Source organism: Leucoraja erinacea, unplaced genomic scaffold (assembly GCF_028641065.1).
Source record: "Leucoraja erinacea ecotype New England unplaced genomic scaffold, Leri_hhj_1 Leri_140S, whole genome shotgun sequence".
NCBI classification, from domain to species: Eukaryota; Metazoa; Chordata; class Chondrichthyes; order Rajiformes; family Rajidae; genus Leucoraja; species Leucoraja erinaceus.
The window spans coordinates 216624-234996 of NW_026575682.1; the positions used below are offsets into that span (position 1 = coordinate 216624).

The 18373-nt window shown below is 52.6% G+C and overlaps 2 protein-coding genes across 10 annotated transcripts in view; one reads left to right on the forward strand and one right to left on the reverse strand.

The window, feature by feature from the left end:
• LOC129715792 (perforin-1-like) overlaps positions 1 to 18373 on the reverse strand; it is an 82652-nt gene that overhangs the window by 41180 nt on the left and 23099 nt on the right. For 3 of the 9 annotated variants that reach the window (XM_055665652.1, XM_055665644.1, XM_055665645.1), the window contains exons 3-5: positions 13588 to 13769; positions 9304 to 9388; positions 7862 to 7978 (exon numbers count right to left, since the gene is read on the reverse strand). In XM_055665652.1, coding sequence (XP_055521627.1) covers positions 7964 to 7978; positions 9304 to 9388; positions 13588 to 13769 — 282 coding nt within the window. In that variant the 3' untranslated portion in view covers positions 7862 to 7963. Of the gene's footprint in view, positions 1 to 1086; positions 1632 to 7861; positions 7979 to 9303; positions 9389 to 13587; positions 13770 to 18373 lie in introns of those variants that run through there. The other 6 variants (XM_055665647.1, XM_055665650.1, XM_055665651.1 and 3 more) reach the window with 4 other exon arrangements.
• LOC129715793 (perforin-1-like) lies at positions 9399 to 12220 on the forward strand. Its single transcript, XM_055665655.1, has one exon. It carries the CDS (start codon positions 9704 to 9706, stop codon positions 10505 to 10507), a length of 804 nt encoding a protein of 267 aa, XP_055521630.1. The 5' UTR covers positions 9399 to 9703; the 3' UTR covers positions 10508 to 12220.

The window sequence follows — 18373 nt, forward strand, 5'->3', positions numbered from 1 at the left end:
AGCGCTTACGACCATCAAGGGCATCTTCGCGAAATACGCCAAGGAATGCGAAAAACCCGACACTCTGAATATAGACGAGCTTAAAAAACTGTTCAGCAGTGAGATTAAAATGTTGAATGTGAGTACCGTCCCCACCCAGCCAGCACGCTCACTGTCACACACACAAGCACTCGCACTCACACACATGCGCAAACATATAGACACACACTCACACACACAGATACACACAAGTAAACATATACGCACACTCTCACACACACACACGCAAATATATACACCCACTCTGATTCACACACACACAGATACACACACGTAAACATATACGCACACTCTCACACACACACGCAAACATATACACACACTCAGAGATACACGTACTCACACACACACACAGATACACTCTCTCGCACTCTCACACAGATACACACTCACACATACACACGCAAACATATACACACATACACGCACTCAGACACACGCACTCTCTCACACACACACACGCAAACATATATATTCTCACACACACAGGTACACACTCACACACACAGATACACACACTCTCTCACACACACACAGATGCACACACACACAGATACACACACGTACATACACACACGCACATACACACACGCACATACACACACGCACTCTCACACTCACAGATGCACACACACACAGATACACCCCAAACGCAAACATACACACACTCTCACACACACGGATACATACACGTAAACATATTCACACTCACACACTCAGATACACACACGCTCTCACACACACACACACACAGATGCACACACGGATACACACAGATACACACGCGCGCTCTCACACCCAGGCACACACTCACACAGATGCACACACTCACAGGTACACAAACACACACAGATACACAAACACACGACCAAATATACACACTTACATAGATGCACACACTCAGATACACACAGATATACTCACACAGAAATATACACTCACACAGATATACACACACACACACACTCACAGATATACACCCAGATGCACACTCACAGAAACAGATACACCCACGCACCCAGATACACACACTCACAGATACACACACTCACACACATACACACACTCATGCACACAGATACAGACCCTCACATGCAGATATACATGCAGAGACACTGGCTCACGGTCACACAGACACATGCGGGGTGGGATGGGCTGCGTACACGTCCGTGTGGGTTGCTGGAACTGTGGAACACGCCCAAAGCTGGGCAGAGCAAGGGGGCAAGGGGGTTATAACGCATTCTTGTGAGGGAGGTTTACTGTCAGCTGGCATGGGCTCAATGGGCCGAATGGAATGCGAGCAAGCACGGTGGCGCAGCGGTAGAGTTGTTGCTTCACAGGGTTCGATCCTGATCACGGGTGCTGCCTGTACAGAGTTTGCACGTTCTCCCCGTGACCTGCGTGGGTTTTCTCCGGGTGCTCCGGTTTCCTCCCACACTCCAAAGACGTGCGGGTTTGTAGGTTAATTGGCTTCGGTAAAATTGTAAATCGTCCCTCGTCTGTGTAGGATGATGCTAGTGTGTGGGGATCGCTGGTCGGCACGGACTCGGTGGGCCGAAGGGCCTGTTTCAGCATTGTATCTTGAAAGTAAACTAAAGACAAGAAATGAGTAGTGAGGAACTGCAGATGCTGGTTTAAACCAAAGATCCTATAGCGGAGCAAGATAGCTCACTCCTGCAAAATGCAATGGGCTGACGTGTAGTACGCTACAGAGGGGATCCTGGGCATTTTTACCCGTCCATTTTAGTAACCGGACCCTACCCGACCCAACCCGACTCGCAGTGTAATCAAATTGCGGGGGAACAGTTTTTGTGCGTGATATAGGGTTAGATTCATAATTCTGTTAGTTCTTGTTAAAGAATAAAATGTTTATAAACACACATACATGAATGTGATATAAATGTATATAATCATATAACACTTATATTTCTTCTGATCTTTATATCCAATGATGAACGTCATTTCAGACTAGACAAGGGACATTAAATAAGAAACATTGTAAACCTCCCCGCAACTTCACACACACTAGGCCCTATCCCACCCCTCAACTCCCCCCCCCCCCCCCCCACACTCCCTCGCCTCCCCCCACACTACAATGTCTCCCCCCCCCCCCTATGCTCTGCTATAGGATCTTTGGTCTCAGCCAAAGATAGACACAAAAAGCTGGAGTAACTCAGTGGGTCAGGCAGCGTCTCTGGAGAGAAGGGATAAGTGATGTTTTGGGTTGAAGAAGGGTCCCGACTCGAAATGTGACCTATCCCTGTTCTCCAGAGAAGAGTTATTTCAGCTTTAAAGGGAAACAGAGAAGGGGCGGGGGGGTGGAGAGAGACAGGAGCGGAGGGAGAGAGCGGGGGGGGGGGGGGGGGGGGGAGATGAGGGAAAAGGGGTTGTCATAGGGGATAGAGTACAATTAGGCCATTCGGCCCATCGGTCTACTCCACCATCCAATCATGGCTGATCTATCTCTCCCATCTAACCCCATTCTCCTGCCTTCTCCCCATAGCTCCTGACACCCGCACTAATCAACAATCTATCTATCTCTGCCTTAAAAATATCCACTGACTTGTGGCCTCCACAGACGTCTATGGCAGGGAATTCCACAGATTCACCACCCTCTGGCTGAAGAAATTATCCTTTAATTCTGAGGCTGTGGCCTCTAGTCCTGGACTCTCCCACTAGTGGAAACATCCTCTCCACATCCACTCTATCTAGACCTTTCACGTTTCAATGAAGAAATCCCTCCTCATGTCCTTCCTGAAAGAACATCCAGAAAGGAGGGAAGAGATACTGGAGCGGAGGGGTGTGGATGAGGAGGGAGGGAGGGAGGGAGAGAGAGGAGGTCTAAAGACAGGGGAATAGAGTCATAGAGTGATACAGTGTGGAATCAGGCCCTTCGGCCCAACTTGCCCATACCGGCCAACAATGCCCCAGCTACACTAATCCCACCTGGCCCATATCCCTCCAAACCTGTCCTATCCACGTACCTGTCTAACTGTTTCTGATTGTCTCTCTCTCTGCTTCTGCAGTCGGAAAGCCTGGACCAATTTGCGGAAAAGATCATAGCAAATGACAAGAGTAATGACATCGACTTTACGGAGTTTATGAGAATTCTCGCCGCCTTGGCCTCCTGCAGCAAGTCTGGTGGAGGGTGCCAACAAACCAGTAAATGTGGAAAGCCCTAAGCCCAAAGCTGAGTCAGCAGCTCAGCTCATACCGACGGGAACACACTCCCTCACCCCCCCCTCCCCTCCACTGCCCTGCCCACCCCCCCATTCACCCCCTCCCATCCCTCTCCTCGCCATCCCCCCTCCCTCCAGCCCCTCTCTAATTCTCTCCTCTCTCTTCTCCACCCTCCCCCCCATCTATCCTCTCCCTCTCCTCCTCCTTCCCGTTTTCCCTACCCTTTCCCCTCCCCCCCTCCCTCTCTCCCTCACCTGCCTCACTTCCTCCTCTCCCCCCCCTCTCTCCCCCCCATCTCTCCCCCCCTCCACACTCTCCTCACTCCGCTCACCGTCATTAAATAAAACTTTGAGAACTTAGCCCGACAAATGCTGCCTGTCGTTTTTCTGGGGGGGGGGGGAGTGGGTGACGAGGGGAGGGGTGGATGACGAGGAGGGCAGGGTGGACGACGGGGGGCAAAGATCCCATAGCAGAGCTCTTGGTGGGGGGGGGGGGGGGGGGGGGGGGGGGAAGGATAGAGAAATGGAAGAATGCAGGTTTGAATTGAATGGAATACCTTATAGTCACATGTGAGAAGTCACAGTGATGTTCTTTGTTTGCAGGCCCAAGGTATGCAAAGAGTCGCCCTACACTCACCACAGAAAGGGCAGTGACAAAGTGACCATGTATCCCGCGCCGGGTCCACCCTTGTTCCCCCCTCTCCCCCTCCTTTACGGCGGTACCCCCCTCCCCGTCTCCCGTCCCCACACCGGGGACGAGTGCTGGGAAGAGAAGGAGAGAGGGGGGGGGGGGGGGGGGGGGGGTGAGGTGTGGTGGTGGAGGGGAAAATCGAGAGCGGGGGGGGGGGGGGGGGGGGGGGGGGGGGGGGGGTGGGCCTGTGAGAGGGAGGAGGGGGGGGTGGGGTGGGATAGAAAGAGGGGGGGGGGGGGGGGGGGGGGGGGGGGGGGGGGGGGGGGGGGGGGGGGAGAGCAGGGGGGGGGAGGGAGGGAGCAGAGAGCAGAAGGGGCGAGGCGGAGAGAGACACAAGAAGCTGGAGTAACTCAGCAGGACAGGCAGCATCTATGGAGTTTCGGGTCGAGACACTTCTTCAGACTGGTTAGGGGTAAGGGGAACAAGAGATATAGACGGTGACGTGGAGAGCTAAAGAACAATGAATGAAAGATGCAAAAAAAAGTAACAATGATAAAGGAAGCAGGCCATTGTCAGCTGTGTGTGGGGTGAAAATGAGAAGCTGGTGTGACTTGGGTGCGGGAGGGATAGGGAGGGAATGCCAGGGCTACCTGAAGTGGGAGAAATCAATATTCATACCACTGCCCGAGCAAAATATGAGATGCTGTTTGTGTTGGGCCTCAGTCTGACAATGGAGGAGACCCAGGACAGAGAGGTCAGTGTGGGAATGGGAAGGGGAATGAAAGTGTTTGGCAACCGGGAGATCAGGTTGGATCGCCCAGTCTGCTTTTGGTCTCACACGGCCCACCGATGTATAAGAGTCCACATCTTGAATAATGGATACAGTAGATGAGGTTGGAGGTGGTGCAAGTGAACCTCTGCCTCACCCTCACCCCCCCCCCACCCCCCCTTGGAGCTGGTCTTTGACATTTCCACACTGGTTGAGAAAACAGGCGGACACCGTGTCTGAGCAGTTCGTGAGAGATTGTAACCACAGATGAGATAGAGCAGTGGAGGTGTCACTGTGTGATTAACGTCACGGTGTGGGTGGGGGGGGGGATGCGGGGCGGGAGGGATGAGGGTGGGGGGGGGGGGGGGGGGGGGGGGGGTGGTGACTATATAACCCTGCTGCCTGACATTGCAGGTCATACATCGCCCGACCAATCCTCACTAGCAGGTGAGTGTGTACTTGGTAGATGGGACGGGGAGGGGAGGCAAGTGGGTGTGGCGGAATAGGCCGAGGGGAGGCAGCGAGAGCGAGGTAAGAGGCGGCAGGAGCCTGTGTGCCTGGCTCAGCGACACGCTTCCGTGTAGCTGCTCCGCAGGCCACTCGGCCCCTCTGTGCCGGTCTCGCACGGCCCACCCTTCGCACGTTGTCCAATCCTCGTCCCCACACCCTCTCCCCACTCTCACGTCCCCCCCCCCCCCCCGTTTCTCCCACATCGCTCTCCCTCCCCATCTCTGCTTCTCTCTCCCCCCTCCTCTCCTCTCTCTCAACAGCACATATTCCCCTCCACCTCTCTCCCCATCTCACATCCCCTCCCTCCCACCCTCTCCTCCACATCCCCTCCCTCTCTCCCCGTCTCTCTCAAATCCTCCATCCCTATCCCTGCTCCTCTCCCCACTCATCTCACCCTCGCTGCCTCTCATACTCCACATCCCCTCCCCCTCTCCTCTCACTCTCTCCCCCCTCCCTCTCCACTTTTCATTCCCCTCATTCTCTCTCCATCCTTGCGTTTTCTCTCTCCCTCCCTCCCTCCCTCTCTGTCACCCTCTGTCTCTCTAACACATCCCCTTCATGCCTCTTTGCTGCCTTTCCCACTCTCTTTCCACCACCCACCCCTCACCCCCTCTTTTCCTCTTCTTTCTGCCCTCTTTCTCAATTTACTCCCCCCCTCCCTCTCTCTCTCTCTCCCCCCCCCTTTCTACATTCCTCCCTTTCTCCACATCTCTTCTATCCCCCTCCCTTTCTCCACATCTCTTCTATCCCCCTCCCTTTCTCCTTCTCTCCTCTACTTTTCTTCACTTCCCCGCTCTCTCCCTCCCTCTAATTGTAATTAATTTGTAAACATACAAGGAATTTGATTTGCCACCAGTCATACAAAAAAGCAGCATAACCACATAAAATCAAACATAGACTTAAACAGCCCCCACAGCGGCGTGTGAGAATCCCCAGGGCACACAGCATAAGCGGAGACCTAGGGCCACACACACACACACGCTCCTTCACCGTGATGTGACCAGAGTTGTACCGACCGCTGTCACTCTCTCTGCCGTCCCTGTCCGAGCGAACAGTCGGAAAGCCGTCCACACTCGCACCAGACTCCCGGATGTCCTCATGGACCCATGTCTCCACAAACACCGAGATCACCGCACTCACGGCATTCCCTCCGAGTCCCCACCAGCGCAGGCAGCATCTCCATCTTGTCCACATTCCCCACTGTGATGGAAGGCAAATCACTTCTACCTTCTTTCCTGCTTTTGTCCCAATCGAAACTTCCACAGTCGGGGGGCGATTGAAGCTCCCACGACCGGGGCGGATTTGAAAGCTCCTGTGGAGCTCCCGTAGTCGGTCCCTAACAAAGGGACCGCCAGCTCCACCATGTTAAAGCCGCAGTGCAGTGGGAGAAACGATGAAAAAGTCGCATCTCCGTGGAGGAAAGAGATAAAAAAGGTTTCCCCAACGCCCACCCCCTCCTACATAATACATAAACTAAAGATACACTAAAAACACACAAGTAAACATTGTAACAAAAGAAGCAAAAGACCCTCGGTGGCCGGTGGCTCAGCGACAGAGTTGCTGCCTTAGAGCGCTTGCAGCGCCGGAGACCCGGGTTCCATCCCGACTACGGGCGCTGTCTGTACGGAGTTAGTACGTTTTCCCCGTGACCTGCGTGGGATTTCTCCGAGATCTCCGGTTTCCCCCCAAACTCCAAGGACGTGCAGGTTTGTAGGTTAATTGGCTTGGTGAATGTAAACATTGCCCCTCGTGCGTGTAGGATAGCGTTAGTGTGCGGAGATCGCTGGTCAGCGTGGACCCGGTGGGCTGAAGGGCTTGTTTCCGCACTGTATCTCAAAACTAAACTAAACTTAAACCAGGTATCAAAGTGTGTCAGATACACCGTCCCCTCAGACACTATAACCGGGTGTCACAGTGCATCAAACACACCGTCCACTCGCCCCCGGGACAGGATGCGATGGTGGGTCAGACACACAGTCCCCTCAGACTCTATAACCGGGCGTAAGACACCCCAGTTCTCGCCCCCTCAGTAACCGGGAGCTACGATGCATTAAGGACACCATCCTCTCCCCCTCCAGGACTGGGCGTCACGGTGCGTTAGACATGCCACAGTTATATTACACTTTGGCAAGGCCACATTTATTTTGTTCAGAAGATAGACACAAAAAGCTGGAGTAACTCAGCGGGTCAGGCAGCTTCTCTGGAGAGCAGGAATGGGTGACGTTTTGGGTCGAGACCCTTCTTCAGTCTAAAGGAGGGTCTCGACCCGAAACGTCACCCATTCCTTCTCAGCAAACACCACCTCACAAGTACAAAACCATGCTGATTATCCCTTATCAGCCCATGCCCATCCAAAAGCCTTTATACAGGGCTGTCCACCTTGGGTGAGAGTTGGGAGTGAGAAATTGCGATAGACCAAGCCCAAGGGAGGCCGGACCGGGGGGGGGAGGGGGTCCCAGCTTTGGTTGCACACCTAGTACTATTCCAGACCTTGACTCTGGATGCACACTTGGACTTGCTCCTAGCCCCACTGCACTGACAATATATCTGGCCCACACATAAAGCCCCATATCTGACCCCCTGGACTTAACCTATTAGGCACTTCACAGAACAAATTATGATAACAAAACTTGCTACATCCATAACTTCCTTGTTATCTAACATGCTAGTTACTTTGTCAAAGAAGTCATCAATTGGTTGAACAAAATATCTCACCCATAAAATTATACTCACTCAGCCGTATAAGTATTCTGTTACCATTTCTTTTATTTTCTCTACAAACTGTCCTGAAGTCATTTTCACCCTCAATATTTTCAGTAATTTGCTGCCTTCCTCTCAGCTGGGATTTTTCTGAAATGCAAAGTTCAATAACTATATATTTAAGCAATATTATTCTATTAAATGTGATCTTGAGATTACATAATATTTTCTGTGGTATTCATAGTGCAACAATGATAAAAAGATCTTTGTTTTGATTGCACCTACGAACATGCATACATTATTATATTACAGTTAATATGTACCGAGGGCAAATTTTTGTTCCAATGCTCCCCATTCCCAATTACTTTTACATTGAAGTGATTGAAATCCAAGTGAGGTTAAAAGCCATCATAAAAGTAAAACCTCCTGAATGGATGATATTCATTATGTGGTTGTGTGGGGTCAGTATCAGCACAATTACTATATTAAACTTTTAATCTTCAGATGTCCTGGTTCAAGCTAAAACTAAAGACAAATAATAATCTCCTCACACATTCCCCTGCAAGTATTTCTGTCACTCCTTTAAAATATGCCCCCTCTTTGAACAAGCTCTTAAATATCGCATCTGAATCAGTTTCCATCTGATTACACTGCTTGAGTATGTTCATCTACATGTTCAATTAATAAAACAACGAGATTGGGGACATTTCTATTCAACCTGTCAAATGAATTTGGGGGGTGGGGGATTAGAAATAGTCAGTGAGGCAAACAAACATAATAGTTGATTGGCAAATGCTACCTTCCCAATATTTAACTGAGGAAATAATGGGTTATCGGGCTGTATGTTGTGACAGACAGCCTGACACCTTGCATGTCATTTTAATATTACACTTGTCCCATCCCCATGGATATTCCAGATTAATAAATTAAGGTTTTGTCAACTAATTACAAATCAGGCTAATTACAAATCAATAACATTAGCCAACTCCGAAACACGAAGCATTGAGCATTGGGATCCAGACATCACGGACAACTGGCCTCAGTTCCCCGCTCACATCTGGCAGTGCTCTCCGTCTGAACTAGGGGCCGCCGAGCGTTTTTGGAAGTGGGGAGGCTGAGCAATCACTGATCACTGGCCTTGGGGATACCCGGCTAGGGAGTGGAGCAACCGAGTGGGGAGAGGGTGTGGAAGGGGGGGGTGTCCCCCCTCCCAGGGTAGGGACCATTTCAAAGTTGATGTATTAAAATCATGTTTTAGTGCATTGTAGAAGTATGATTTCAATGTTGTTTGTATGAAGTATTTTTAAGAGGTAACGTTTTCCACACAAAGAGTGGTGGGTGTAGGGAGCAGGTGAGAGCGTGAGAATTTGTCCAAATGCGTGACTCTCACCCTCAAAGCGTGAGAGTTGGCAGCCCTGTTGTATAACCTATCCCTCAGAAGACTCTCTAGTTCCAACTACAGATGTTAAGCTCACCGGCCTATAGTTCCAGGCATTTTCCCAGCAGCACTTCTTGAAAAGAGGCACAAATTTGCCACCCGCCAGTCTTCCGACACCTCTCCTGTATTTAAGGACAATGTCAATTTCAAGCAGGGATCCCGCAATTTCCTCTCTTGTTTCCCACAATTTCCTCGGATATATCTGATCAGGCCCTGGAGATTTGTCCACCGCACACTCACACTCTTCCCCTCCGAGCCCCAAGGTGTGTCATTCACACTTTTCCTCCCCAGGCCCCAAAGTGTGTCATTCACACTCTACCCCCAGGCCCAAGGGTGCGTTACTCAGACTCTTCCTCTCTGGAACACGGTGCGTCATTCACACTCTTACCCCCTTCTCTCTCTCTCTCTCTCTCAGCAGAGACCCCAAAGACGTGCCCATGGCTGCCCGCTGTTGGTGCCCGCCCTTGGTGCTGATCTCCCTGCTGCTGCTGGCCCCTCGCCCGGTCTCCAGCGTGTGCGAGACAGGCACGGCCAATGAGTGCAAAGCTGCGACCCCGATGCCAGGGGTGGAGATGGTGGGCGAGGGCTTTGACGTGGTCCACATGCGTGGGACGGGCAACTGGGTGGTGGACACCCAAACCTGGCAGTTGCAGGGTGGAAGCTGCACACTGTGCCTCAACGATCAGCTGGGGGGCAAGCGTCAGCGGCTGCCCCAAGCCGTGAAACACTGGCAGTCGGCGACGGACTGTCGGCGTCACCTGTCCGGCCAGACCTACGATTCAACGGAGGAGGTAAGCAAGTCGGTGAGTAGCGGGCTGGACAGCAGCTGGAGCTCCAACCTGGACGTGGCGCACACGGATATGGCTGCCGTGGTCTTTGCTGCCGGCTCGCTCTCCCAGCAGGCCGAATTTGCCCGGCAGAAAGCCTCCAGCGACCGCTACAGTTTCAGCCGCCTGTCCTTCAGCTGCGGCCTGTACAAGGCACGACTGGGCCACCAGCCACCGCTGCACCCGCACCTGCAGAAGCGTCTGCACAACCTGCCCAATACTGGTGGAGCCAGCGAAGCCAACCTCCTCTACAGCGACTTTCTGCGCACCTTTGGCACCCACTATGTGGCAGCCGTAGACCTGGGCGGCTCCTACACTGACCTCACCGCCCTCCGCACCTGCCAGATCGCCCTCAACGGGCAAACCCTGGATGAGGTGAGTGCCAACTCGCGATACCCTGACCCCAGACCATGAACCCCCGCCCTCGGCCGTGACCTCTGAATCACAACTGTTAACTCCAATCTTGTGTTCACAGGACCTCTGACCTTGAACCTTGACCGCTGAACCTCAAAATTTAACTCAAAGATAACCCCTGACCTGGACTATGAACATCGACCTCTGTCCACAAAACATTGACTCCTGAACCCCCAACAATTAACTACAAATTGACCTCTAACCCCGACCTCTGACCGCGAACCTCAACCTCTGACCATGAACTTGGAGCTGGTGTACAATTAATGACATAACCCTTAAAAGCATTGATGAAAGCATCTTTAGTCAGAGGGTGGTGAATCTGTGGCAATCTTTGCTGTGGAGATCATTGGATATTTTTAAAGGCAGGGTTTGACAAATTCTTGATTTTTTACGGGTGTCAGGGATTTATGGGGAGAAGGCAGGAGAATGGGGTTGAGAGGTTAAAGATAGATCAGCCATGATTGCACGACTAGATGGGCCGAATGGCCTAATTCTGCTCATTGAACTTGTGGATATCTGATCGGAGCAAGTGTGAGGTACTGCACTTTGGGAGGTCACAGATAAGGGGGGTGGGGACTGATGTACAATTAATGACATAACCCTTAACAGCATTGATGTACAGAGGGATCTTGGGGGCCCAAGTCTGTAACACCCTGAAAGTGGCAACACAGGTAGATAGAGTGGTAAAGAACTATAATATGTTTGCTTTCATAAGTCCGAGACTTGAACACAAGAGTCAGGAAATCATGATGCACTTTGGTCAGGCCATACTGCAGTTCTGGTCACCCCATTACAGGAAGGATGTGGAGGCTTTGGAAATAGTGCAGAGGAGGTTTACCAGAAATGATATGCACAAAATGCTGGAATAACTCAACTGGTCGGGCAGCATCTCTGGGGAAAAAGAATAGGCAACTTTTTGAGTCGGAATCCTTCTTCAGAATGAAAGGAGAGGAAGTAGGGGCCAGAATAATGTTTGGATCAGTTGGTATTAGCTGCAGGATGAGGTTGGACAACCTCGGATTATTTCCCCTGGATTCGCAGAAGTTGCGGGAGACCTGGTGGAAGTACGAGAGGCATTAGATAGGGTAGACAGTCAGAGCCTTTACCCTACGATGGAAATATCAAATACCAGAGGACATAGCTTTGAAGTGAGATGAGCAACGTTTAAAGGATATGTGTAGGTCAAGTTGTACGGATGTGGGGGGACTCCATTGAAACGTACAGAATAGTGAAAGGCCAGGATAGAGTGGATGTGGAGAGGATATTTCCACTAGTGGGAGAGTCATGGACTAGTGGTCACAGCCTCAGAATTAAAAGACGTTCTTTTAGGAAGGATATGATCAGGAATTTCTTTAGTCAGAGGTGGTGAATGTGTGCCACAGAAGGCTGTGGAGGCCAAGTCAGTGGATATATTTAAGGCAGAGATAGATAGATTCTTTATTAGTACGGGTGTCAGAGGTTATGAGGAGAAGGCAGGAGAATGAGGTTAGGAGGGAGAGGTAGATCAGCCATGATTGAATGGCAGAGCTGAATATAGGGGCCGAATGGCCTAATTCTGCTCCTATCACTTATGATCTTATGAAGTTTATTTTTACACAGAGGATGGTGGGCGCCTGGAACGCGCTGCCAGGGGTGGTGGTGGAGGCAGATACGATAGTGGTGTTTAAGAGGCGTAACTTGGATAAGCCCATGGCTATCAGGCAATAGAAAGATATGGATTGTGTGCAGGCAGAGAAGAGTTGGTCTTGGGATCTTGTTCAGCACAAACATTGTGGGCCGAAGGGCCCGTTCTTGTGCTTTATGACCCTTGACACAAACACCTGACCCCTCCCAGACTGGCCCAATGACTGCAGACGCCAATGGTAGATATTAACAACAGATCCCCGACCTTAAACCTGACCCCTCCCTCACTCTCCCACGGTGCTCCCTCAACCCCCTACCCTCCCTCCCCTGACCCTCCCTCACCGTCACCCTCTCCACACTCCTTCACCCCTCTCTTCCCCAATCGCTCCCTCAAACCCCTGTCTTTCTCACCCCTTCTCTTCCCCCCCCCCCCCCCCAGCTCCTTCATCCCCTGACCCTCCCTCACACCCCCGTCTCTCTCCTTGGTCATGTCACACAGCTTATTTATTTATTCTACTTTTCTTTTACATCGGTTGGAAGCAGCATACTAAATCTCGTTGCACTGACAATAGATATAGATATGCCATTTATTGTCACTATACATGTACAGTGAAAATGAAAGCTGCTCGTACTCAGTGCATAAATACAATTTAGCACAAAAAACAAGAAACAAAAAAAAACAAATTAACAGAAGGGAGAAGGGGGGGGGGGGGATGGGGGCGGGAATAGGTGCACAATTTCTGCGGCGCTACATACATATATACCGATGGAAGTCCGTGTTGGGCAGTGAAGTCAGTGCATGTGTGAATTAGAATTAATAGTAGTTATAATTCTCGGAAAGCAACTATTCCTGAGTCTATTTGTCCTGGATTTGATGCACCTATAGCGCCTTCCAGAGGGCAGCAGGTCGAACAGTCCAAACGCAGTAAAAGATATTATAATTATTATTATTATTATTCACCCCCAGGTGAAAGACTGCCTGAAGTCGGAGGTGCTGACGAAGATGGCGGGCAAGGTGGACTCTGACACCAAGGGGCAACAATGCCGCCAAGACCGCAGCAAGATGGAGGGCAAGCTGACCTTCCACCAGACCTACAGCGAACGCCTCACGAAGGTGACGGGCGGCAGCCCAGGCAGCATGGACAACCTCTTCAACCCCTCTTCCTCCTTCTACTCCTCCAACTCCTCCCTCTCTACCTCCTCCCCCTCCTCTGATTCCTTCTCCTCGTCCCCCTCCTCAGACGAGTCCATCTCGCCTTCTCCCTCCATCTCCTCCTCCTTCCTCTCCTTCTTCTTGCCGTCCTCCATCCCCAACCCCCCCTCCAAAGACTCCTTACCTTCCTCCAACTTCGTCTTTACCTCCGATGACTCTTCTGACTCAGACTCCCCCTCCAACTCCAAACATTCCTCCATCCTCTCCTCCTCCAACTCCCTCCCCGCCTCCAACAACTCCCTACCTTTCTCCGACTCCTTCTTCGCCTCCTCTTCCCCCGGCGGCTCTTCGGCCTACACCTCCTGGCTGTCCTCGCTGCCCGCGCACCCTGGGGTGCTGCACCGCAAACTGGAGCCGCTCCACCTGCTCCTGCCCTCCAACGACCCGCGGCGGGGTCTGCTGAAGGCGGCCATCAGCCGCCACCTCCTGCAGGCGGGAGAGAAGGCGATGATGAATCAATGCCGCGGGGTCGGGACCGAGCCGTGCCCGGCGGGCGGCAAACCTGACCCGAGTAGGCCCTGCAGCTGCCGTTGCCAGGGGCAACCGGGGGTGAACGCCGACTGCTGCCCCCGCCGGCGGCGCTGGGGGTCGCTGCAGGTGGAGGTCCAGCGGGCTCGCGGGCTGTGGGGCGACCACTTTACGCGGACCGACGCCTATGTGCGCCTGCGCGTGGGGTCGGCGGGAGCCAACGCGTCCACCGCCGTCGTGTCGCACAACAACAACCCCGTGTGGGGCGTCACTCTGCACCTGGGCCAGGTGAGTCTGGTCCACGGCCCCCACGGCGACACCGTGCTCACCGTCCAGGTGTGGGACCGCGACAGCGGCTGGGACGACGACCTGCTCGGCTCGTGCCAGGTGCACCTGTCCTCCGGCCACCGCGATCGCGTGTGTGACCTGAACCACGGTAGCCTCACCTACTCGTTCACCCTCACCTGTGGCCCACACCTGGGCGGCGACCTGTGCCAGGAGTACATGCCCGGTAGATGAGACCCTACCCGCCTCTCATTTTCCCCTCATCCCCACCTATCATACTCACCATCCCCTCACCTGCCTCATCATCCCCTCCTCTTCCCTATTCACCTGCCTCATCATCCCCTCCCTCCTCCCCTCACCTGTGGCCCGCACCTGGGCGGCGACCTGTGCCAGTAGTCATGCCCGGGAGATGACACCCCACCCCCCTCATCTACCCCTCAGCTGCCTCATCATCCTCTCCTCATCCTCCTCTGCTTCACAATTCCCTCCCCTCCCTCATCCTCTCCTCCCCTTCCTCTATCTCCCTTCCATTCCTCCTTCTTTCTCACCTCCATTCCTCCCTCATTTTTCCCTCCCTCATCTCCCCCCTCCCCTCCTTCCTTCCTTTGTTCTTCCCTAAACCTCCCCTCCATCGTTCTTCCCTCATTCCTCCCTCATTCTCCCTTCATGCTTCCCTCCCCATCCCTCCCCCCTCATTCTCCCCTCCCCCTTATCTTCCCTTCCTTAACTCCCTCTCTCATCTTTCCCTTCCCCTCTTCCCGTGAATCTTCCTCTTCACACCCCGCCCCCGCCAATGCTTCTCAATGCTAAATATTGCAACTGTTTTTAATCCTGGTTGTGATTAAATAAAATCATTGTTACGCTGAGAGACGGCCTGAACTTTATTGACCCGTGTATGACAGGGTGTGAATGCACAGAGTATTTTACGCACAGCAGGAGAATTGAGAACATGAGAGGCAAATGGAGGGGGCTAATGCATGAAAGATTGGGGGTGATGGGGAATGGGCACAGAGGTACCTGGGCCAGGCAGAGTGTTGCTATGGTGTGGCCAACTCTCTCCAGCTGAGGGTTAAGGCCAGCACTGAGCAACTGGGAATTTATTATTGTTGGGGCCTGTGATGGAACGTTGCAGTAGTTTAGTTTAGAGATTCCGCGCAGAAACTGGCCCTTCGGCCCACCGTGTACATGCCGACCTGTCATCACCCCGTACACTACCACTATCCTACGCACACTAGGGACAATTGTATAATGTTCACCTAGTCAGTTAGGCTACAAACCTGTATGCCTTTGGAGTGTGGTAGGAACCTGGAGAAAACCCATGCAGGTCATGGGGAAAACGTGCAAACTCCATACAGACAGCACCCGTAGTCAGGATCGGACCTGGGTCTCTGGCACTGTGAAGCAGCAACTCTACTGCTGCACCACCGTGCCTTCCTAACCTCCAGAACCTGAATGTAGACATAAAAAGCTGGAGTAACTCAGCGGGTCAGCAAGCATCTCTGGAGAGATGGAATAAGTGACATTTTGGATCAGACTGAGGGTCAGGGGAGTGGAAAACTATGAAAAGGTACAGAACAGATCAGAGCTGTCACTGATGACCAAGGAAAGGTGGAGCCCACAATGGTCCATTGTTGGCTGGGGATAAGGTGATAATGAAGGGATGCGAACAGTGAAATTCATGACTCGTTATCACCTTCCTCACAGCCAACAATAGACCATTGTGGGCTCCACCTTTCCTTGGCCATTGTTGCTGACTTTGATTCATCCTTTTGCACATCTTTCATGCATTTTTTCTATGTTCCTTTTCATATCCCTCGTTTCCCTCTCCCCTGACTCTCTCAGTCTGAAGAAAGGTCACGTATTCCTTCTCTCCAGAGATGCTGCCTGTCTCGCTGAGTTACTCCAGCATTTTGTGTCTATCTTCAGTCTAAAGTTGATCACCCTTGCAACATGAACATTGGCTTCTCTAACTTATTTACTTACTTCTTAGTCCAGATAAAGAAGTCCAGAGCATACATTACATAGAATAAATTGTATACAGAAGCACAGTAAATTACATACAAAAGCACAACACATGGTTTAAGATCAAGAATCTAAAAAATCAGTGTCCTACAACAAGACGACGATACCAATGTCTCCACAGCTGGGACTGGTAGCATGTAGTGCTAAACCTTATGTTTGATAAGGCCAAGATGATTTCATTCTCAGAGTCATTAATCTGGCAAATAAATGTATTTAAAAGATTTCTAAAGCCAGTTTGTAAAGTATTGACTCCTGCAGCCACAAACATTTCACTTGCACGACACCATCGAGGTCTCTTAAAGGATTAGTCCAAGTCAGCATGGATTTATGAAAGGAAAATCATATTTGACCAATCTTCTGGAATTTTCTGAGGATATGACAAGTAAAATGGATGAAGGGGCCGCAACTGTTTACCATATATACTAATGATTTGGAAGAGGGAATTAAAGGTTCAAAGGTTTGTTATTAGTCATATACACCATAGGTGTAGTGAAATGTTTCTTGCCAATGCAGCAGATAAAAAAAAGAATGCAAACATAACAATAATAAAGAGATTTAAACATAAAAAACATCCCCCCACAATGGTTCCCATTATGAGTTAATTATTATTATCGTTTGTTAATCAATAATAATTGTTATTATTGATTGTGTGTATGACGGCAGGCAACATAATTTCGTTCAGACCGAAAGGTCTGAATGACAATAAAGGACCTATCTATCTATCTATGAGTGATGGCACAATGTCCAGTCCCCATCCCATGTCCACCCATAGTCGGGCCTCCTCCATCTCCAACCCCCCCTCCAAAGGCTCCTTACCTTCCTCCAATTACTCTTCTGACTCAGACTACCCCTCCAACTCCAAACATTCCTCCATCTTCACCTCCTCCTCCATCCTCCCTCTCCCTCCTCCTCCTCCTCCTCCCCCTCCTCCTCCCTCCTCCTCCTCCTACCTCCTCCTCCTCCCTCCTCCAACTCCCTCCTCCCTCCCCCTCCAACTCCCTCCCTCCTCCAACTCCCTCCCCTCCTCCTCCCTACCCTCCTCCCCTCCTCCCTCCCCCCTCCTCTCCCTCCCCTCCTCCTCCAACTCCTCCTCCTCCTCCTCCTCCCTCCCCTCCTCCTCCTCCTCCTCCAACTCCCTCACCTCCTGCTCCCTCCAACTCCCTCACCTCCTCCAACTCCCCTCCTCCTCCAACTCCCTCCCCCTCCTCCTCCAACAACGCCTCCTCCAACTCCCTCCCCTCCTCCAACAACTCCCTACCTTTCTCCGACTCCTTCTTCGACTCCTCTTCCCCCGGCGGCTCTTCGGCCTACACCTCCTGGCTGTCCTCGCTGCCCGCGCACCCTGGGGTGCTGCACCGCAAACTGGAGCCGCTCCACCTGCTCCTGCCCTCCAACGACCCGCGGCGGGGCCTGCTGAAGGCGGCCATCAGCCGCCACATCCCGCAGGCGGGAGAGAAGGCGATGATGAATCAATGCCGCGGGGTCGGGACCGAGCCGTGCCCGGCGGGCGGCAAACCTGACCCGAGTAGGCCCTGCAGCTGCCGTTGCCAGGGGCAACCGGGGGTGAGCGCCGACTGCTGCTCCAGCCGGCGGCGCTGGGGGGCGCTGCAGGTGGAGGTCCAGCGGGCTCGCGGGGGGGGGGGGACGGTGGGTGGGGGGGGAGACATTGTAGTGTGTGGGGGGGTGGGGGGGTGGGGAGACAGTTGTAGACATGTAGTGGGTGGGGGGGGTGGGGGAGACATTGTAGTGTGGGGGGGTGGGGTGGGGGGGGAGACATTGTAGTGTGGGGGGTGGGGGGACATTGGGTGGGGTGGGGGAGACATTGTAGTGTGGGGGGGGGGGGGTGGGGGGACATTGTAGTGTGGGGTGGGGGGGTGGGGGGGGGGGGGGAGACATTGTAGTGTGGGGATTGTAGTGGGGGGGGTGGGGGAGACATTGTAGTGTGGGGGGGGGGGGTGGAGGAGTATTGTAGTGTGGGGTTGTAGGGGGGGGGGGGGAGACATTGTAGTGTGGGGGGGGGGGGGGGGAGACATTGGTAGTGTGGGGGAGACATTGTAGTGTGGGGGGGGGGGTGGGGGAGACATTGTAGTGTGGGGGGGGGGTGGAGGAGAGACATTGGGGGGGGGGGGGGTGGGGGAGACATTGTAGTGTGGGGGGGGGGGGTGGGGGAGACATTGTAGTGTGGGGGGGGGGGTGGGGGAGACATTGTAGTGTGGGGTGGGGGGAGACATTGTAGTGTGGGGGGGGGTGGGGGG

Coding starts and splice junctions, on each gene's coding strand:
- LOC129715793 (XM_055665655.1), top strand. CDS start 9,704: ATGGCTGCCCGCTGTTGGTGCCCGCCCTTGGTGCTGATCTCCCTGCTG.